The sequence below is a fragment of the Leguminivora glycinivorella genome, chromosome Z, assembly GCF_023078275.1.
Source record: "Leguminivora glycinivorella isolate SPB_JAAS2020 chromosome Z, LegGlyc_1.1, whole genome shotgun sequence".
NCBI lineage: Eukaryota > Metazoa > Arthropoda > Insecta > Lepidoptera > Tortricidae > Leguminivora > Leguminivora glycinivorella.
The window spans coordinates 47950284-47974902 of NC_062998.1; the positions used below are offsets into that span (position 1 = coordinate 47950284).

General features: G+C 35.7%; 1 protein-coding gene across 1 annotated transcript in view; it reads left to right on the plus strand.

Annotated features, from left to right (window-relative positions):
* Window positions 1–1594: 1594 nt before the first annotated feature.
* The window catches only part of LOC125240836 (PHD finger protein rhinoceros), a 63136-nt gene continuing 40111 nt past the window's right edge, over window positions 1595–24619 (plus strand). Inside the window, 2 exon segments of the mRNA XM_048148976.1 lie at window positions 1595–1875; window positions 2726–3048. Coding sequence (XP_048004933.1) covers window positions 2873–3048 — 176 coding nt within the window. The 5' untranslated portion in view covers window positions 1595–1875; window positions 2726–2872.

Here is a 24619-nt window from a genome sequence, read left to right on the forward strand (position 1 = left end):
ATCCTCTGACTCCATAATAATGTAATAATGTAGTAATTTTTTTATGAATAGGAGGCAAACGAGCAGACAGGTCGCCTGATGGCAAGCGATCACTGCCGCCAATGGAGTTGATGGACACCCGAAACACCAGAAGTATTGAAGGTGCTTTAGCTTCCCTTAATTTCTGGGAGGCACGTCACACGACTCCAAATCATGGAATACGCACTCCCGTTTCGTTTGAAAATATATTGTGACGCACTAGCCCGCTCCAGTTACATTTAATTTATGTTCGAGTTTTCTATTTTGTAAGTCGCCAAATAGTCTGTTGTGATTTTTATCAACTTAATAAATTAATTGTCGAATTTTGACATAATTTTTTTTAAATTAACAGTCATCTAGATTACTTATTTAGTTTGTATAATTATCAGGATTTTCTTTTTTTGTTTGTCTTACTTTTATAGAGATTAATTTTACTTTTTATTCATTAAATTCATATAAAAATGTATGAAAGTTAACTTATTTGTGGATTACACCTTATAGAGTATAATTGTACTATTTAACAAGAATTTGGATTGTAAAATTTAACATAATACTTGGTAAATATCGCACTCATTACTTCCGTACCGGGCACAAACACGGCATCTCCACGCTGGGAAGTGTGCCGTTTTGTCAATCGACTCTTTGGTTTGTGCAAAAAACCGACATCAATGTTCACAAGCAAACTGGCCAAACGTCAAATAAAACAGGCAAATACTTAGGTGCGCGCCCACGGGTGACAAAGTAGCTCTGCGACTTACGTATTTGTATGAAAAGTTGCGTTGCGTCGTGAGCGCACTTTCATACTAGCTCATGGTCGCGACAAATAAGTCGCTTCGAAAAGTCGCCCGTGGGCGCACCCTCTTAACCCCATGTTCGTGTTTGTTGCGATGTGTGCTGTTTTCAAAGTGTCTAGGTGCGCCATAATTTGTGTACTTAATAATTCAGTCTGTAATTATGTCTAAATTTTTTAAATAATTAATGTAACTTAAAATTAAATATCGCTCGTATTGTAGTGTTTTATTTCGTCAGTATTTTATTATTTATTTATTTAGTGTGTATACTCAATATTAGCAATAAATCTTATAATAGCTTCCGTTCTATATACACATACATACTTTATACAGTGGAAATATACATATTCGATAATAAAATTATCGTATAGCCAAACAAATAAAATAGATTTTATTTGCTAAATACTTGTCATATAAGATGACGTGTAATTTTATTAACACTGTATTTTTCCATTCTTGTTCGGTCATGAATGACGTGCTTTAATAAACCGTTGTTTTTAGGTATATATCGAAGCAAGTGGAGCAATTATTGCCATACCAAAATATATTTTCAATTATAGATCTAATAGTTTTTGATATATAGTAATTGAATTAAAAATATTTGTTATGCTATAAAAGATAACAAATTGAAATATTTATGTATAAAATTAAAAACGCACGGTAAAATGGTTTTAAGAACGATCGCTGCTTTCTAATTGCTGGCAACTTTTAATTTTTTTTAAAGCACAATAGCGACAACTAGTGGCGAATTTCCGTAACTTCTTATTGATATCTCTTGCTCTAAGTTCATGTTGTAATATACTCTCGCTAAAATTTGTGCTATTTGCTGACAAACCCCATGTTTATTGAATATGTGCTCGTGTTTTGTTTGTTTTCCGTTGTAACGTAGTGAAAATCTTGTCTCAATGTATAAGTTATGCGGCAAGTTCCTTTCAAAACCAATGACATTAGATGAACTCGATGTGCGTTTTGGCCATTTTACTTGGCTTGCGTTGGTGATTCGTACATAGTCACGTGACCAAAGAGGTTTTTGGATCAATGGCGCCAAATGATTATTACAGAAAATGTACGTAGAATTGCAAGTTATTACAAGATATTAAGTTTACAGCAAGATATGTGCGATCGATTCGGACCATGCATCATAGATATTCATATGGAATCATGACGAACAATATGATGCGTAGGACCAGTCACGTCAATCAGGGTACAAAACAGTGCTGCTATCTATGTTGTCAATTTTGTTATGTAGACTATCTAATGGAGACTGGCCGTGGGATAAATATTTACGCTTATAAGTTTAGAATGGAGTATATGGAATTTGTTGTTGCGTTATGTGAGTGTGTTTGACATGTCGGGCCTCAGTGCGCATGAGTAGTGAGCTCGGTCGGTGGACGTCCGCGTCCAGTGTTTACCGAGGCTCAGCAGCGACCACCGCGACCCCGCCATACATCTTCGTGCAATGTGAAACGTCAAATAAAACTCTACTCCGTTTTCACACAATTTACAAGAAATGCGGCCTGCGGGTCAGTTTTAATGCATAACACGCAGAACACATTCGCCCGAAATCGCCCCCCCCCCTGTACTTTCGATGTCTATACACGGCTCGTCATAATTGGTATTGTAATATTAGTTTCGTTATATCGTATAGCTTTTTATCTAACACAGCGATGGGGTGCTTTTTTAACGTGTCAGCGCGTGTTAAACAGTGAATTCATGAATGGAAACCTTAGGAAATCGTCAATTCATAGTGGCATTGTTTTGTTGTTAGATACATTGTGCAAGTGACCTGTCAAAGTTGTCATTGCAGTGCATGAGTAGTAATATGGGCATATTTCTCCCTTTGCAGTGATACAATCGTCTCATTTTGTGTCATCTTGTATTACAAATATGTGAAAGTAGTGTGTGTTTCGTTTCAGGTGGCACCTCCTGTTGTTGTGTTATGTCGAACTAAAATGCCATCATGTAGAGAACGCTGTGACTTTCTATACAATGCTACTGCCTCGCTCCAAGTGTAAAGCAACAAGTGGGTCGTGAACATGTAGCTTGTGAATGCCTCCAGCAAGATGTCGTTGAGAGGCACCAAGCGAGCTTCAGGGCCGCGCGGGGAGGAGGCCGGCGCGTCCAAGCGCCGCAGAACGGAGCCCGAGGACGCTCTCTGGCAACTCCGACCTGTCAGCGACCTCAAGATGTCATCCATATACAATAGAAGTGCCTCCGAGGCACCTGCCGAACTATTCAGGTTTGTGATTTCAATTATTATATTAAACTAAAATTATCCTGTTAAAGACAAAATTGACAAAAACTCAATGAAGTAAATATGGCCATGTTCTTAATGTAGGCAACAAAAACATATTAATTGTCTGTAAAAGAAAAAATAAGGTTAAAATCAAGTTTAATTTATGTGAATGTGGCTTTTACAAAAGGGGATTGATGTAGTAGAATTTTAATTTGCTTGATATGAATATACCATATTTATATTAGCACAATTCCATTTGTTGGTAGGTCAAGTGAAAAACCATGATAATCAAGAGTAAATTCATCAATTTTTGTTAATTTAATAATTTTATTATCTCATAATGGCAAATATACATAACATATTTATGCCAAAAATATATTATTGAATCATTACAATTTGAAATATTTCCATATTCATGATGATGAAATTCATGATTTTCTTTTACTTTTCTAAAACAGAATGCTGTTGTAAAGACAAAATTTTCTTCCATCAGTTGTATTCCAGAGTTGTAAATCAAGAAAATGGACCTAAAATTACATTTACAATAACTAATCAAATTCATATCAAAATAATTATGATCTTTGTTAGGACACGGGCACACTTAATTTGTTTTAGTATTTGGTATTAATCTTTAGTTATTCTTGACAGACTGCTACAAGTTATTAGTATTTTATTATAAAGTATATAAGATTTTACCTGTAACATTAGTTTATAATTTATATCTTCTCATTCCAATAGGAAACAAACACAACATGAAAGTTATTGACATAAAATGCAATGCCTTTTTTTACTTGATTTAGAATTAACAATAAGTGTTTCCAAAACTGGACATAAATTTTAATATAAATAAACTTTTATTGCTATGCTTGAATTTTAATTGTTTTGCTTTGCTACTGTTTTTGAAAAACAATCACTATAATAATTTGAAATATAACTTAATTTTCAAATTAATAAGTCAGATTTTAATCAGGTACGATTTCTTCTTATCCATCCAACTATTTTTCAAAATACCATAGAGTATAGGGAATAAAAACACTACATTTTGTAATGCGTAATTGATGAATCTGTTACAGACATAGTTAAAAGTATCTTGTGCCATCCTACTATATCAACAATTCAACGTACCAAAATGTACACCATCAGATACATGATACATCAGAGTAGGCAAGTGGCTCACAAATATTAGAACATGCCTGTATTGCTACAAGTTAAGGTGAAGAAAATAAAGAAATGTACAGATATTTATTTATGAACCCTACTGTACCAAAGCGTCAAAGTGAAATTTATGATATTTGTGAGTATGTTTCCTGATTCAATGTATCAAGATGGCGAGCTTGCACACTTACGACGTACAAAGAGTGACTACAACCAAGTTTGTGGGCCTACTGCACGAAAAGAATTCATTATAGCATGTTTGCATAACAGAGTGGCAGATAACTTTCATATCTTGTGTTAGGCCTTTGGGTAATTATCACTGATACAATGTTTCATGAAAGCTTCCTGCCAGCTCTTATGAATTTGCCTATATAATTGACAATTGAGGAGTGGTTTTTCAAAAGGGCTTTCCACTTTGAACTTTTTTTGGGAAATCGAGAAAAACATAATTCCACAGTATTTATTTTGAAATTAATATTTAATTTGCAAAATTGTAATATTGTAAGTTGACGTTCATGCTATGATTACATCAAACGTAACATGTGTACCTTAATAAATATTTAATTACCATATGTTTTTGAGAATTAAGCACTTTTGATGTGAACTTTTGGGAATTAAGGCCTTTTGTTGTGGCCTTGTAGCGTAAATGTTATTATTTTAAAATAGTTTTATTTTATTTTTGGATTTTGTATTAAGTTAGTTGATATCAATGTTGTTGTACTACATACACTGGTTTATCCACATAAATAATCATTACACATTCTTCAAAATTGGTTCTAAACTTTGATGTTACTCTTTTTTTTAAAGATCAAGGCGAGACTTTTTCAGCTTTAATCTAAAACAACCCGTAATTTTCTATACTAGAAAAACTGCATTCATAGTTTAAAAAAAGAAAAAATGGAAATAAGCCATTCTAACACCAGAAAGATTAGATACTTAGCATCTTATTTTAATTATTATTTATAAATAGTACGAGTAAGACTTGAGTACATATCTGTTTATATAGCATTATTACTAATCCTCATGTAGCAGGCATATTACAGATTAATGCTATACCTACTAGTTTGTCCATTATTAGATTATTACTAGGAACTGTGTGCAAATTCAACTGTAAGACATGAGTGATACTCTAACAACTATGGGAGCTGGGCTTGGATTTGGTACCAATACATAGGTATTGGATATGTGACAGAATTTTTAAACTTAGTAATCAATTCAGATTATATTTTTAAGTTGCCCAGAATAAATTAAGTTGCTCTAATAAAACTATAGCATCTGGAATACATTCTTTATGTTTAATTGACAGTTGAAAAATATCACATGTTATGAATTATTAAGCCCGTGAAAGTTAAATTTTTACCAATAAAAAATAAAAAAAAATATTATTATTATTGAAAAATAAATATTTCATTTTCATTTTCATTTTTTTTTCAATTAATAAATGCATTACTACTATTACTAGGTACTGGCCAATAACTTTGTGCCATATAATTTTAGTGTTTTAATTTCTATTACTGCAGATGTATCCAATTGCTTGATAACTACATACTACCACTACCACATAGTTCTCAGACTCAGACTTAAACTAATTACCAAATTCTTTAGTCAGTTCTGATAGTTTTTAACTGACAAAGATGTGTGGATGTATACTATAACTGCATAGATATAGATAGTTCCTAATAGTAGAAAATAGTTACATTTCTACTTTCTAGATGGAGCTGGTGTCACTCACATTTCAGTGTCAGGTGTCAACTTTATTAAGTTGGCCATTTTACCTCATTTTCACATTTTATCCTAAAACTACATAATGATTTTAGAAGCTTAGAATTTAGAATAATGATATTGTACTTCATGACTTAGGTATACTATACATGTCAAATAATTTGTTATATGTTAAGTTTCAAGTCGAACTATGAGCCAAGAATGGATGTATAATGGATAGATGTAGTCTATATTTTTTATTAATTCTCAATATTATTGGCGAGCTTGTTAATATGTATATCATATTTTTGATTTTCATCATGAAGTAGTATTAATTCGTTAAATATGGGAGTGGTGGGGTTGGTAAGAATAAGGTAAAAGAAAATAAATATTAGCTTCAATGTACGCCATTATTGTTGTCATTGACGTTGTCTGTCACACTTTAGACTTAACAGAATTCGCAATACATTACCTCTTAGAAAAAACTTTCAAGGGTGATAAAAATCAAAATACAAGATCACCAACAAGCAAAGACAACAAGCAAGCAAGATATAAAATAGAAAAGTCGCCGAACAAATGTTGATCAGTATAAGGAGAATAGCCTAGAGTTCAATTCTTCGCTTTTGTTACAGGCCCCACTCTGTATATCCACTTTCATTAATATCCATTTTGTTAGAAAGCCATTATTTATTTTATTATTTATTTAAAATTATTAAAGTATATACTTCAAATTAGTCAAATAAATTAAAACATAAAATATTTCTTAGATAAGGCAAATTTATTAAAAATCATAACATTTAGTAGAAAAACTGTAACAACCACAAAAAAAAAATTTTAACATCAATATAAATTTTGCTTTCAAACCCTGCTTTCAAATCTTTTCTTGTGCCCTTAAGTTCTAATCTTTTCTTTACTGACAACTGAGGAGTGACATTTCAAGAGCTTAATTTTTCTTTATGAAATATATACAATAAGAAACACAGCACTGTTGAATTGGTAATTCGTCATGTCGTCGACAGGTGGCGCCGCAGTGCCAAGTAATAAACTTTTTAAAACCATGGTAAAATTTAACCTACTACAAGGTACATAAAAGTGCTGAATTATGAATCTGAAGCATTTACAGCATCTTCCTCATGTCTCTGATTAAAAGCGATATAGTATAAAATGGCCTTTAAGATGTCACGTCCCGAATATTCATAATAAGTTACGAGATGGCGCCACAGTGCTTAAACGGATATTACAATTTAATGAATAGATACTATTTGGTTCGGCAAATTTTGTGATTTCAATCAATTCAGAAATATAAATAGATTCATAACCTGGTACTGTTATATGTGTATTTATTTATATATTTATGCATTTAGTTATTTATCTTTATATGTATATGTATGTTTATGTATGTTAATTTTTTTGTTTATACATATTGTGCGATAAGTTTATTTCTTCGAATTTGCTGACACCTACATGATTCTTTCTTGATATTATCATATCAATCAAAGAAGTTTAGAATTAATATTTATTTTAATTTTCTTGGCAGATATATTAACAATACGGTGAAGACCCTACCATCAGCAAACTTGTCCAGCAATATTACACTCGGTAGGGCGGCGCCACTCTCGCATGAATGATGGACACCTTTTGTCAATACTTTTGTGTCTCGAAACTAGTACATAGTTTAAGGGTAGATATATCTTTATCTGTTTCAGGATATTGAAAGTCCTTTATGCTGTTATTCTTTATTTAGTAAACGTGACCACGCATTTAATAAGAAAATGTGTTAACTTTTTTATTTCGTGGCTGTAGGAAACTGCAGTTCAAGGGTGAACAGGTATTTTCTGGGCGAGCTCACTCCATCGTAGGCCTCGTTTTTGCCTTCGGCTAGTCTGTGGCCAAGTGTAAGCCAATTTAAATTATAAAAAAAAGATTCTATGATGGGCTTTCCAATGAGGAGCAATTGTAAAGTAGTGAGGAAAAAATATGGATTGCCTTTAATCCTGTTATCCACTTATTTCTCTTACCTAGACTCACTAGTATCAGAGAAAAGCCGTGTCCTTTCAATGTTACAGTCACCGACAATAACATCGCACAAAAAGAAGGCTGCATAAATATCTGACATATACGCTTATGGCTCTAGAAATAAGATAGTGTCGTGTATTTTTGCGTTCCTTTTCCTTCCTTACCGAATGAGGTCACCAAATTCAGAACTACATGGTACTTTATGAACTGCATATTTCACCTAGCGGCTTAATTACCGTCAGCTCGCCACATTCAGTCATATATTTCACTGAAGTTGTGTTAAACACGTGCACAACTTTAGGTCGCCAAGTATAATACTCATACTCATTTATTTCTAATATTGTTACATATTACACGTCACAATTGATTTAGGTACATAATTATTATATGGTATATTAAATTAAAATTATTATATTGGGTGGGTTATATGGGGTGGCCTAGGACAACCGACATATTAGTATTCATAGTGCCCGTGTGGTGACGGGTTAAGAATTTCACCACCCCCTTTCTTCCCGTAGGTGTCGTAGAAGTCGACTGTGGGATACGGGTTAAATTGTGGCGTAGACGTACCTGTCACCAATGTCACAATTTCGTTTGCCAGGAGTGGCACTGAGGCTTGACTAGTTTCATGCTCTGCCTACCCCATTATGGGATACAGGCGTGATTGTATGTATGTATGTATGTATGTTTGTATGTATGTATGTATGTATGTATGTATGTAGTATTCATAGTTAAATATGGCAAAATATGGTAAAAATATTTTTTTTTAATAAGGGTTCTTTCATGTTGAAGTAATACAAATTTAATTGTTATGTTATACTTTCACCAGTCGAAGTTTGGTTTAATGAAAACTAGTTGGATGGATATAATGTGCTTATTTGCGTGTATAGGTAAATGTTATGGCGTGCTAATTTAAGATTATGATATCTTGATTTTCAAACTTGTAGAATCTTGGTAAACTTCACTTTGATATTCGCTTAATTTTACGACATGAACGATAAGTTTTGGGTATACTTACGGACTTTAGCACACTATTAAATAAAATTTAGGGCTTGAGTTTAAAAATGGATGTTGAGTTTATTCTATATACAGCTTGCGTCGAACGAAATATGTTTGAGACTAGAATTCTTCTTTTTGAAATATAAGTTATGGAACATAATGTCAGATTTATATATGCATAAAATCATACATGTGTATTTTACTGCCTTTGGTTAGAAATTGATGTAAGTAGCAATAGTTTTACGTCTGCAAACATATTTTGAAGGTAAACAACATTTCTGTTTAAATATGAATTCAAAAGCGTTGGAAAAGCTTAAGTGTCTAAAACTTTTAATGTATACAATTATATAGAAATGTTGATTACTGTTACATATGAAGTTAAATATGCTGCTATGCGATGGTTTTAACGTGAAGCAAAGCAAACATTTTTTCAAATTTTGATTATATTGCGCTAAGTTAAATTCATATACAGTTGAAATAAAGTTTCCGACTGTTTTTTAACAGTAAAAAGAACTTTCGAAGTTATGTGCTGGCTCAAGCGAATTTATTGCTTTAATTTTGGTCATTTAATATAATTATATTTGCTTAGTCTTAGTTCATAGCATTTGCTGATTTGCGTAAGAAAGCGGATATTTGTCTTAACAATATCAAGAATGTCTTAACAATATCTGAAGTTTATTCTACGGAGAAACGTAACATGGTACACTCGTAGATATCTATCTCTATCGCTCTTGCGTATTGGCGAGACAGAGCTAGACTACCTTTCGCGGCGTTTCGTTTTCGTTTCGCGTTGTAGAAATGCCATTCGGCTACGGGGCCAGTAGGGCTAGCACATGATTGTCTCGAGAGTATGTCGCCGTGGGGTAGACTACCCGTCCTTATACAATTAATACAATTAGAGCAAGACGTGTCATCTATCTCGCGGCGACATACTCTCGCGACAATTATGTTCTCTCCCTACGGGGCTGTTATATTTTTATGTAGTTAACTGTACAAAATACATATATAAGTGTAAGTATACATAACTAATTCGTTTAATGTATAAGTTAAGCGATTTTTATATTAATAAATTAATTCTAAATGACGTCTTGTGGACTACCGGGTAAACATTGAACTACACTAGTATTTAGCGGTAGTAGCCAACAGTTATGCATCTTAAGTAAAGCCTAGTTATCTACTATGTGTGCTATGTTTGCATACTGTAATTCGTTCGAATATTGAGCACCACCAACAGACCACAGATAAGCCATAAGGACTACCTGTGTGCGTAGCCGAATGCACGAACGCTCACGAAACACTCACGATAATATCTCTTTCGTAGCGGCGTTTCGCATCGCAGAAATGCGCTGTTCGGGGCGCTACAAAATCGTTTACAGCGAAACGACTTTCGTGTTACGCCTTGGTTGTTATTGGACTGTATGCTCGCGCGTCAGCTTACGTCTTTACATTTAGTGCTCAAAGGCTTAAAAGTGTTTTTAGTGCACATTGTTACAGATCACGGTCAGTGGCTACGAAAAACCATTAGAGAACGTGTTTAGATGGTCAATTATTAAGTTACTATTGCCCGCTTATCCGTCTGCGTCGGATGTCCACGGTAAAAACTGTTCCTCCCAACATTTCAAGCACTTAATTAGCACCTGACTCTTTAACACAACTTGCCTTGTCGCGCGCGAGTCCATACATCTAGCGCGACTTCAAGTATGGACTCGCACGCGACAAGGCATATATGACAGTGTCAGTGGCAAGATATACCCCATATGCTCTGCAGGAGCCTTTGATGTACGTTCGATTAGCGAAAAACTAACTCGCAGGGAATCTAATTTATACTCTTTACTTGAAAAATCTAAACTTTATGTACCAAACGCAAAACGCAGTAACACATCGTCATAATCGCCGCATTACAAACATTTATGCCACTGATCTAACACTAAATACATCAGATAAAGGGCAAACCTTGGCTTATCGATGATACTGCGTTATTATCTTACAATGATCGCACAATGGTGAAATGCAAGCAATTAAGTCGCTGCCAACCCGATTGCAAGTCAAAACGAAGTGACAACTGCTATCGATTTTACATCTCGCCTTTCCTTATAGTTTGATCGGTGTAGGATAATAATAACTGTTAAGACAGCGTTTGCCCTGACGCGATTTGTATAAAATGTAACGATCGGTGACGATCATATAGATAGGGCACTGGTACTTACTAAAGCCCTTGCCATTCGTTGCTTAAAAACAGCAAAATCATAAACAAAAAAACATTACAAAAAAATAAAACAGAAAAAAAACACACGTGATATTTATAACGAATCAACGACCTGCTAGGAAGGAAAATCAGCTAAGAATAAGGACACCTTTCGTGAACAGATGGTAAAAGGCGTATTCTCCCATGGTCAGATTATAACGTACATTACATACGAGTTGATTGCACTGAACATAATCCCTGGGGCCCGTTTCTCGAAAGGTACAAGCCTTGTATTACAAGTGTGTTTCAAACTGTCAAATCGTATTTGACAGTTTGGCACATTTGTAATACAAGGCTTGTACCTTTCGAGAAACGGGCCCCTGATCTATGAAATCCTAACCTTTTTACCTCCGAGCCAAATGATATGATAATTATCTGGTGGGCATATGGTAGCTGTGATTGTCAGTACCGGATTTAGAGGCATCGGTTTGTCTAAGTCTAGGCCCAGGGGCCCATTTCTCGAAGCTACAAGTTACAATTTACAAGTGGTACAATTACAATTTACAAGTGGACAAGTTGGAAAGAGACTTCCACTTGTAACTTTCAGTTTTGAGAAATGGGCCACAGGTCTTGTCTGCCTGGTGGGAAGCCCGGACCCAATGATCGTCAGATAAAATGGCCGTTACTGTCTCACAAGTAAGATTGATGTTTCTTAATTTATTCAGATATCTCGTTACTACCTACAAATTAAAATAGTTAATTTAAAATAAGCACAAACTACAGACCTACCGTGAATACAAACCGCTTCATGCAGCAAAACCAACTTTATGTCGTTTAAAAAGTGTAACAATATTGCGATAGATGTCGCTAGGGGTCCTATTGATTGATAGCTGGAATGATTATCTGGCTAGGGTAGATAGATTCGCAGAGCGATGTAGTATCTAACTAGAAGCAGTGAGTACAAGTCTCGCTCATGACAGTAATATTTCCACTTTTAAATTTATTCTGAGCTTATTAAACATCGGTTGCAGACGACACAGTAGTCGACTTTATTAGTTATTATTGCATTAAGGCTCATTCGTTTTGGTTTGAGGGGGCAATAATGACGATATCAGTTGTCTTGTAATCGGTTTAATAGAAATATGGAGCCTAATTTAATGGTGAATGATATTCTGTAGAGTTACCTTTTACGTTTAGCGTGCAAATATTTCAGAAATATAGGTACAAAATTTTATGTACTCTCCTTATAATGTACATTGTTCTATTTGTACTCCTTAATTTTATTAGAAGGGTGTTGCTTCTAAGCGACTTTGCCATTTGGTATTTTATTTCCTTACAAAATAAATATGATTTCGGAACAATAATAATTAACGGATACTCCAATACCGGTTCCGAGTTTTGACAGATTGACCGACTTCAGTTCACCAACAGGAGTCGTGGAAATCAAGAAGATTTTGCTCAGTAGTGGGATACTATAACGGGCTAATTAAAAATAAAAGAATTTGATTAAAATGAGTATTAACAGTGGCGTAGTTCTTCCCTGGAGTGATGCTCGTACCTTTTCTTTCAACCCACGCTATTGCTCTTAATTAAGTAAGAGTTCTGAAAAAAATAGTTTGTTATTTATTTTTCTAGCGTGGTAGTTGAATGTTTTGTAGTTCGCCAGTTTATTACGAAATAGTAATTTGGACAATGATACCATTCTAAATCTTAAGGACTGTATCGTTAAGTATAAGGAAAAAAAAACTTGGTCTAAATGTTGACGTGCATAATTTTGTATTATTATGTTCCGAGAGTATGATCTGAAGGTATTGGTTAGCACTATTTGATATAAGAGGGTCTGATATTTTTTTTATTTTAGGGCACAGACCAACCCCTATAGACATCTATTACAAGACGACTCGCAGTGGCCAGCCTTCCTAGTATTTGCACTGATATAAGCGCGGGCGCTCGCCGTGCCCGATCAGTATCGACCAAGTAACAGACCCGAAAGCAGCGCGTGTTTTTCGCACAAAAAAATTGGAAAAGGGTATTTTGATGCCTTAAAGATGTCCACCTGTAGTGTGAAATGGTGTGGAAAGGTAACAAGAAGCTCAAATTTAAAAACAGACGGCATTACATTCCACAAATAAGTCATATTTATAATTTATTCAGAGCCGGCATAGGTCAACTTACATTGGCCACTTACGCGTCAGTAGAGGGACAGTCATACTTCTGTCCCTTTTCATCTGGCGCGACTGCCCGCCGTCCTTGAAACGGCCAATCACAGCGCGCTTAACACATTCCCCGCCCGCTCCTCGCACCCCAAACACTGGCGACTCGTATCGCGCACAAAATATACAAGATTTCTACTCTATAGGAGGTTCTCTGTGTTTTAGGGAGTTTATGGTAATTGCTCTAGCTCAAACTCTCCTCCTTCCCATTTTGGATTACGCGGACGTTGCATATCTCGATCTCACCGAGGAGCAGCTTAATAAGCTTGAGCGTATCCAAAATGTCTGTATACGGTTCATATTTGGGTTACGCAAATATGACCATGTCTCTCAATTTCGTTCGCAGCTCAAGTGGCTCTCTATTCGTTTTCGTCGTAACTCTCACGTGCTGTCCCTTTTGTATTCCATTCTTTTTAACCCAACGACTCCCCGCTATCTTAAGAACCGTTTCAGCTATCTCCGTTCTGCTCGGTCCTCTCAGAATTTGCTTCTTTCCCTTCCGTCGTCCTCGTCTAAATTCTATAACAACTCCTTTACATTTCAAGCTGTGCGGCTTTGGAATTCCCTACCCCTAAATATTAGACGCGCTCAATCTCCTACTTCTTTTAAGATACTTCTCAAGCTTCACTTTTTATCTGATCATTGATCAATGATACCTTGATAGACTTATGTCCCCTATAGCTGGCATGTAATTTGTTATATATATATGTATTTGTATGTTTATGTATTGTATTTTATTTTTATGTGTGTAGTATATTGTTTTGCGTAGTATAGTTTGTGCTAGATTTCCTCTAAGTCTACATTTAGTACACCTACTTACAAGGTTAAATTTATTATTCTCCACTACCTAGGTTGTCTGGAAGAGATCGCTCTTTAGCGATAAGACCGCCTCTTGTTTTACCTCTTAAGTTGTTGTTTATACTTGCTATGTTGTTTCGTGTATTGAGGTGTGCAATAAAGAGTATTTGTATTGTATTGTATTGTACTTTCATTAAGGTCTAGCAAACAAATTTTGGATAACCCCTATCTGGCTTAATTTGAGAATATTCCAATGACTCTTTGTACGATTTCAACAAACAAAGGTTAATATGCTGCCAAAACATATTCTTTAAGAGCCCTTTTCGTGGTTGTTCAATTGGACCAACCCGCCTGCCAAGCGTGGCGACTATGGTAATTCCCTCCAAAGAACATCGCTTTGCGATTCTTTAGAGAGGCTTTCATCCAGCAGTGGACGCTCTCTTGTCAGTCCCTAAACCAGATCGATATAAACACTGTATGATAGATAAATTCGCTATCAAAGGCGGAGTTAGCGTAAGCGTCTTGCCACATTCTAGATCTTCAGATCCTAAACTTTATTTTTTTTAAATAACAGTGGCTAGACTATGTCCAGATATTCTGCTTTGTGGATCATGTGTAGTTGTGGTTCGCACCGTACAATTTTTTTTCGCAATCGTATCGTCTTGTACGCAGTTTGTGAATTTTCTAGTAGCATTTGTCCGAAATCGTAATTGGTACTCGGGAGGATTAAGTCAATACTGTCTAGACCATATGCTTTACGTCGAGTTTCTAGGACAAAATGCGTACCTTATTATGTGACTTATTAAGCCCATGTCTTGTTATAAGAAAAAAATATAATAGCAAATAAATACGGTTACTCAAAGTTGGCTTCATACTTAACGATATAGTCTTTATACCCATGTCTAAACGAGCAGTTCTTGTATACATATACACTATAATATAATAGATTTGTATGTATGTATTTCAAGCTCAGCTAGTCATCTCTGGAAAAACGTGCATTTTCAAGTTTTTATTTTATACAATTATATTTAATCTAAATAAACTTACCTTGAAGTTAAAAACCGAATACACTAAAAAATGGTTGTGTTTTGTCTCCCAGATATTTATCATTAATTTCCTTCCTAAAAATATATAAATCTTGGTGCACTTTATGTAAAAAAAAAAGGCATTTCATAGAATCAACACCGATGGTTAGAAGAAATAATGCTAAAAGTCTTCTATAAGAAATATCGATCTCTATTGATTTTAGTTACAAGTTTAAAAGGTATCAATTTGCACTTAATTCCTTACCAATAGAGTCGTGTTTATGGCAATATGCGTGGCTCACAAAATTAGGTCGTTCAAGTTCCAAGTAATCGAATTGGATTAGAATCTACATCTAGATGATCATAGACTATGAATACGAGTATATGTGTTTCAATCATTAGTTAATGTGAATATAATAATTGTAATAAATAAGCGTTTTTAGCGAACTTAATGGTATTTTTTTGTTTTCGGACTGCACAGAGTATGCTGGATTTATTATAAGTACCTACATAATTCGTCACGGAGACAAGACATTTCCAAAAACTACATGAATGATTCGACAGCAAAATATCTATTAGATTTAGGGCTGCAAGGTACAGAAAAGTGGGATTAGCACAGGCTATTTTATCTTATTGGTATTTTTGTTACCTTGCGTGTGCATTTCTTTTTGGTTTGATTGTATATATATTTCTGGCGGCGACTGCAGCCGACCGTCGGTAAACATTTTTCCGAGATGTACCACTACGTACGCATCACGCACTTGTGTTCGTGCAAATCATAACACCGGTGACGTCAATAATACAAAATCCCGGCCGTATCGAACTAGGGTCCCCGTTAACGCAAATGCAATTCATTTCGCCTGCTGCACGGCCTTTGTGCATTTCCTGCGACCAGCCCTGAGGTCCCCGCCGCTCCCCCCGCCCCGGATGCGCTGCGCACCCCCTTATCACCCACCTGTTATTTTCACAATTTAATCACTAGTGTTTATCAACTTTTCAGCCCCGCTGAATGTGGTCGTACCTTGTGATTTGAGTCATGTATTCGAAGATGTTATCGCGCCGCTATGGAGCAGTATGTATTCTTGATGTTTGTTCGAAAAGTTTGCATTCACACGTCATTGTTGGTTTCATTGGTGTCCCGAACTTACGGTATACGGTATTATCTTCGCTAGGGATTATTGTTCACTGATCAATTAATGATATAATTAGTTCCTTATTATCAAACGGCTTGAAGACTAATATAGAAACAGGTTAGCTTGCACTACAACCGCCTGAAGTAATGTTGATGTTCAGAGGCCGCTCTTATGACGTTACCAATTAGATCATTTCAGAATTTTCTGCGGCCTGCGACTTTACGTGGCTGTTTTCGGCATGATTTAGACATCGGAAACATTTTTAATTATGTCTTAGTAGCTTTTCATTAATTATTAAATTGTATAAAACTATTCAACATATGGAATATTCGTGTACATTGCAATAACAACAATAAATTCTTTCGGTATTTAGAAAAATGCGATTGTAGGTTTTTACCTCTCGAATTGAATTAATTAATGGTTTATTATATTAAGCGTATTGGGAAACATATGCCCACATTTTTGAAAAAAATGGTATTCGTTTTTGCCCGGAACATGCAAACCTTCTGGGTCATACCTCTTCCGCTTATGACTTGGGGTTCTTACTGACAACGCATAAAGTACTCCTCTGGTATGTTGCTTATGTCCATGGCCGGCGAGGACTGCTTCCCAGCAGCTTCTCGTCTGCTCGTTTTCCGTCTATCACATAATAAAGCTCCATATCGACGGCGAAGTAACAAGAACTCCTAAGTACAGTCGACTACAGAGATATGTATCCACTTTTTCACCTTATTGCATTGTAATAAGGTGAAAAAGTTATACATATCTTTGTAATCGACCTGTACTTAGGAGTTCTTGTTACTTCGCCGTCGATATGTGTAAAATGTCTTCGTGTTTCCTGCGTTCACAAATTACAAAGTTATTGATTTTAAGTGCATGCTCTAAAACATTCATCCTTTCTGGCGTATTTCACGTTCATAAATAGAATGACAGTGACCTAGATGCATTTAATATGCGACCTTCCCCTATAACACCTTTTAAACAGTACCGATACATTGCATTTTCTGTTCCACTATTTAGGCTCGTTTTAGTTAACTTTCTAACTGACTAGGCTCCGACTCACCTAACAAAATCAGCGTTAAACAATTGGAAGTCTTAAAAAGTAACATATTAGTGCTCATATCTTCTAGTATTTTCTGGGACCAAAATATTCGTATTATTCGAATAAACTTAATCTAGTAACGCTGGTTTATATTTAGCTCGAAGTTTCGGACGTGATATCGAGTCTCGCCTCGCCTACGAAATCAGGACTCGATATCGAGTTAGCTCTAGCAAGTGCGAATGGTAAATTAATAGTCGTAGCGCTACGCCGTAGCTCGTAGCGCTTGCAGAAGTAACAAACATAGAATAAAAATACAATAGGGCAACTGAACCCTGGGCTAGAGAACATAATAAAAAAAAACATTCAGTCGAATTGAGAACCTCCTCCTTTCTTGAAGTCGGTTAAAAAAGACAAACAGAGCAGTCCTATATCATTTTACGTACATACATGGTAGCTCTAACTAAATTTAGATTTATCGATGTGATCTCTCAGGATAAAAATACCATTTGGTCAATCTAAAACATAATTCTTGACATCGACAATGTATCACTCCCGACTAACTCGGCTTTCAAACAAAAAAAAATTAAATCTAAATCGGTTCATCCGTTCGGGAGCTACGATGCCACAGACAGACACACACACAAACAGACAGGCAGACAGACAGACACGTCAAACTTATAACACCCCGTCGTTTTTGCGTCGGGGGTTAAAAATAGTTCACGTAAACATTAATACATCTGTAAGATGTACAGTCGCCATCAGAAATATCAGAGCGGTCAAGGTGTTCACAAATATCTGAACACACCTCTATTGTCAAGGCGATAAGGCGTGTTCAGATATTTTTGCACGACCCGGCCGCTTAGATATATCTGATGGTGACTGTACAGCAAAAATACACTTTTACTACAAATTGAAAACTTTATATGGGGGTTTCACTTTTAACTACTATGCTTTCAAATAAAATACATCAAAAAAGTTAAAGTAAGTTGCTACATAAATATTTGTCATAATATCTGATGACCACGGGAAAAACAGGATTACTTTATAAGGAGAAGCAGTCATCCACTATCGCTTTATACTAAGAAGTATTCATTAATAGTTTTATTTATTTATTTGTTATACAAGGGGGCAAAGTTGTATTTTAACACACGAGAAGTAAAATACATTTGCACCCGAGTGTAACACAAAACTTTTCCCCTCACTATAGCGAGGAACCTACAACGTAAAAAATGCGTTTATCACTGCTTCCAGTAGTTCCACAGGTGGTAAATCATCTTTATTACTAGATTCACCTACTTTTATCAATTTTAAAGCAGTTAATTTGACTTTATTCAAGGTCAAATTACTTTACCCACTAGTGGATAAAATGCGTTTTTACCCGCTGGTATTAAAGGACAAAACACGTGTTTCCGAGCTAGTGAGGGGAAAAACTTAATATTTATTAGAGGTGGAAGAATCTCGTTTACCTAACCAGCCTTTTGAGTGGCTAACTTTCAAAATAAATTCTCCAATGAAGTATTTAATTCCTCACGATGTTTACATTGAAAGTCCACCTTCAAAGTTTATCCGCTCTGGCCCCGTAGCCGAATGACATTTCTCCGACGCGAAACGGAAACGAAACGCCGCGAAAGGTAGTCTGGCTCTGTCGCGCCAATACGCAAGAGCGATAGAGATAGATATCTACGAGCGTTTGTGTATTCGGCTACGCACGCTGGTACCACGTTTTTCATTGATATATTAAGTCTACAAACTGCAGTAAGGTTTCATAGCTTTTTAGTGTATAAGTCAAACCTACTTAGTCGCTTTCCTGAAAGTTTGTTCGAGCTAAATATTTGTTACGGCTCAGCCACGACATTGGTCTAAGCGCGACAGCGGTGAGCGGCGGCCATACATTGGAGCGAGACTCAGCGATGGGACTTTTCATTCGCACGTATGGCTGCCGCTCACCGCTGTCGCGCTTAGACCAATGTCGTGGCTGAGCCGTTATGATTTGTGTGCCTAGCCAAGGTGAAAACCCGCTTGGATTTGAATCTTTCATACAACCTATTTTTGTTAATTTCCGTAACTTTAAGGGAAGATTAAGGGTTAACTACATTAATTTCTCTAGAAACTAGTGTCTTAACTCTTATTGTTATCGAGTTATTAAAAAAATAAATTTGATGGCTCAACATTTCCCTCAACCCTCAGGTGTACCACAACCTTAATTACTTCCTAATAGTATTTATTTTGACATATGCCGTTAGACACTTGACACTACCAGTTGTTATTCTTAAGGTTCTCTCACACTTACTAAATCATTATTTAATCACAGTATATTAAGATCATAATATATATGTAACTAGCTTTTACCCGCGGCTTCGCCCGCGTAATAAAAGTATTCATTAAGATTTTCATTTGGATCCGTAGGGACCGTAGGTTTCTCTGTAGGTATATTTATCTGCGATTATTTCGATTGCACATAATACTTTTGCTTGCAATGATTGTAGAAATATTACACATCGACCACAGCGTAGGTAATTCTATATACGCTGGGGAAACCTTTATAAACATCACACATAGCCCGTATTTCGACACTATGATCGGTGGGTAAAAAGTACTTTTTTCTATTATCCCTTACAATTTTTTACATTTTGCTTATACTTATCGCAAACGTAATCTTCAAGCAAGCAAACAACGATCGTCTTAGAGCACATTGATTGTAAGAGACCGCCGACCGATTATCCGTATCCCTCTAACGATACCCATATTATCCGTATCCGTATCGCTATCGCTAACGCTATCGCTATCGCTATCGCTATCCCTATCGCTATCCCTATCGCTATCCCTATCGCTTTCCCTATCGCTATCGCTATCCCTATCCCTATCCCTTATCAAGATGTTTAATGATATAACACTTTAAGTTCTCGCGCTTTGTACACATATTTAAAGTCACATACAGGTCGAACGCGATTAATTAACATTATTTTTACCTTTTTTTCCAACGTTTCGGCCAGGTTGCACTGGCCGTGGTCGCGGAAGACTGACGTCCCAGCAAAATGTCACCGGAGATGTAAACAACACAAAACTACCCGATATTAATTTATATAAATGTTCGGGGTAGACAAATAAATATAATCTACCCGCTTTTAGTTAATGTTTATTTCCCACCATGTTTATTTTAAAGGTAAAAATAATGTTAATTAATCGCGTTCGACCTGTATGTGACTTTAAATATATGTTTAATGATTTCTTATCAAGTGCTAAAATATAAAGTTTCATGGTTTTATCATTTAAAATTAAGAAATCCCATACAAACTTTCAACCTCTTTTTCAACCCCTTCATACCTTTTTTTCGTAATAAAAAGTAGCCTATGTTCTGTCTCAGGGTCTAAAGATTGTCTGTTCCAAATTTCATCAAAATCGGTTGCGTGGTTTAAGCGGGAAAACGTAACAGACAGACAGACAGAGTTACTTTCGCATTTATAATATTAGTATGGATGAACTATTCATAAGAGCTTGTAATTAGGCCTACATGAATAAAGATATTTTTGAGTTTGAGTTTATAAAAAAGGTTTTTTTTTATTCAAACAAAATGCGACATACCGGGTGCGGAAAACAAAAAAAACACGATATATTAGTGCGGCAGTGTCACTATTGCGCTTAATTACGCAGCGTTTAGGATTGGTATCTTGGCTACACGGCCTGCTGAGTTATTTCGAGATGTAGACTTGAAACTTTTGAAGACATTTCAAAACAGGGAAAAAAATTAAAAAGGAAAGAATTAGTGTTTAGATTATAACTTAATATTTGTACGAATTTCTTGTCTGGAGGCTGATTATTTTAACTTGTGTTTAAAGAACGAGTCAAACGACTTTTTAAAATTAACCGCCTTTAACTTCCCCCGCCCCCGACGCAAAAACGACGGGGTGTTAAGTTTGACGTGTCTGTTTGTCTGTCTGTCTGTGTGTGTGTCTGTCTGTCTGTGGCATCGTACCTCCCGATCGGATAAACCGATTTTGATTTCGTTTTTTTTGTTTGAAAGCCGAGTTGATCGGGAGTGTTCTTAGCGAGTAGTTCTTTTTCAAAATATTAATTTTGTGGTTAGGTTAGTTTACCCTTTGATAGCTGGTAGACGGAGAAGAAACCAGATCAAAAATTAAAAATGCGTTTTTTCCCAGAAATAAGAGTTAGCTAGATCTAAATAGCCGCCCCACATAGGGGTATTTCACTAAAAAGTTGGCCATTACTCGATGCAAATAAGAAAAAATAAAAATAAATTAAAATAGCATATTTGGATTTACACAATGGAACTACTATAATTTTGGCCAGCTTTTTTAGTCCAATACCCCTATGTGCGCCCCTAAAAACCCTCATGTAGCACATTTTATTGAAAGCCTTTTACATCGCAGAGATCCAAAATTATCGTTTAAAAGTGCATTAATAATATAGTTGTAATAACCTTATCACCAAATAAATAAAAAAATGAAAAAAAAAAACCCCGATTAATTTTCTACTCCAAGCCAAAACAAAAAACTTAAAAAAGTCTACACAATCCACTCACATCAAACACTACTATTCTGTTTGTCTTCTCCGGCACAAGCGCCTTTACTCACACACTAACATCTTGAAGAGGCGTGTTGCGAATGTTCCGATATTTCTGAGAGCTTTGGCAGCTCCGATGTATTTAAATGCGACTGTCCAACTCAGTACGTGATGAACACTAATTCTCACGCTTTACGTTAAGCTCATTGTAACCCACTGTTCGTGCGGCCGGCACTTTTCATTGCAATGCCGCGTTACTGAATAGGAAATCGTCACTACTTAAAAAGAACTTGTAGCTTCGTCTGTAATTGAAAAGAAAATTGTAGTAAGTATGTATGGAATGCATATAGACTTACTGCGTTTTAACTTTGACGAACAGCGTGAGATACGAGATTTTTTAAAAGTAGTGACGAAATGCAATGAAGCTTTCATAGGACTTGTAGGCACGCAGTTTAACCCTTTGTCTGTGTTTGTTAAGGATCCTAACATAAGGCGTTGGACTTTAAAAAAATATAATATCAAAGTTAATTATTTTATGTCAATTTTTTGACAGACACAGACGACGGGTTAAGTGACACGTGAACTAGGTGGTACTGTACGGGTCTAAATACACAACAGTGTTTGAATGGTAAAACGTATCTGCTTGTACATTCGCCATTACCATTAGATATAACCAGAGATTGGCCAATTGGTCGTTATTTGTTTGACGTATTCTAAATAATTAACCTTATGATGTTTGAAATGACACCAAGATTCCGATCACTGGATATAACAGAGGCCAAGGCATAACACCACCCTCTATTCTCAAGGCGCTAGAGTCAAAGTGAGGCCGAAATTGGACCATTTTTAACCTTATTGGGAGTACTAAAATTACAAAATTGTATGACAGGGTGTCCACTTTCTGGAAAGTCAGGGAAAGTCAGGGAAAAGTCAGGGAAGCTCATAGTGGTCATGGAAAGTCAGGGAAAGTCAGGGAAATGATTTGGAGGTCAGGGAAAAACTTGGCACTAAGAAAAAAATCTAAAAGTATTTAAAAAAATAATATGATTTTTTGGATAGACCACATCCATGACAGCAAAGAACGATTCCGGGTAGTGATTTTAAGGCAACTTAAAATTGTCACTAGACTTTTCATTACAAGTAGTACCTGGCCTCCATCCCAGTGATTGCTAATGAGAGATGTCAGAGATATCTTCATTATCCGGCCCAAAATCGTAAATGCGGAAAAATCCAGATTTTTTTTTACATTGCGTGCCCTACCCACATATTCCAAAATGGCGAAGGGGTCGGGAATAAATTCAGTTATTGTGATTCAGATTAGGTAACTGGAAAGTTGCACTACAATGTCACCATATACAACATTCATAAAGGGCCTGGCCGGACTGCCATGGTAAAATCGCCCCTGGCTAAATATGAAATATTGATATGCAGGATTATTCGTATTGTTACTACATGTACTACTACTGGATATTATGCCTCAAACTGTTTCCGTTTACGAAAAAAATTAAAAAAAAGAAATTTTGTTTTTTATTTTTTTCTTTAAAACCGCGTATCCGATTGAGTTGTTCTTTGGATATTTTATAGATATATTAGGGATACATCAATAAAAAAAAAATTAACTTCCTGACTTATTGTTAAGTACATTTTTTTTAAATGTATGTTTTAAATATTTTTTTTACCACATACGAGTTAGCGACACCTACTATATTTTTATAAAATAATCGCCATTTTATACTCTATTACATATATTTTTATCAAAAATATTAGTTTGGATCAACAATGTCAAAATAAGTTATTTATATATTACTAGTATTACCCTTTAGTACGTTGCTCCTGGAAAGTGATGTATGAAAATTTTGGCATAATTAATGGAAGATTTTTTTTTAATTGGGATATGTAGATTATAGGCCGAAGTTATTTTTCATCAACCCTCCCCACCCCTCCCCCCTCTGCGTCACCCCTCTACCCCCCCCCCTTAAAGAGCCGAAAATGCGATTTTTCTCGATTTCTGACAAAACCGATGAAGATACAGAAAAAGCGTGTAGGAACGAAGTAATCCTTAATAAATTTACTACAAATCTCATAAACACTTTAGTGCTAGCACTCTTAGTTTTCGCGCAATCCGTCACGAAAGTTGCTCCTTTCTGCAATTTTCTTTAAAGAATATTAAAGTGTTGTCCCAAAATGCTTACGAAATTTGTTTGATACGACTAAAATATTGTAAACTCATGACTATAACAAAATTAAGGGGATAAATCACTACCATGGTTGGGACTTGAACTCACGGCTTCCGGATAGAAACTCGAGGGCTCTACCAACTGAGCCACCAAAAGCTCATCCCTAGATTCTAGCGAATCTTTCAGCTTTCTACTATATGAATCAATGGTATCCCTAGCGTCATTTATCTATCATATCTATCAATCTAGAGGCCGTGAGTTCAAGTCCCGCCCATGGTAGTGATTTTTTTCCCCTGAAATTCATTCTGAGTTTATAATATTTTAGTACTATCAAACCGACGATTTCGTAAGCATTTAAGGAGAAAACTTATCATTCATTAAAGAAAATTGCAGAAAGGAGCAACTTTCGTGACGGATTGCGCGAAAACTATAAGTGCTAGCACTAAAATGTTTATGAGAGATTTGTAGTAAATTCATTAAGGATTACTTCGTTCCTACACGCTTTTTCTGTATCTTCATCGGTTTTGTCAGAAATCGAGAAAAATCGCATTTTCGGCTCTTTAAGGGATAAGAGGGGTGACGCAGAGGGGGGAGGGGTGGGGAGGGTTG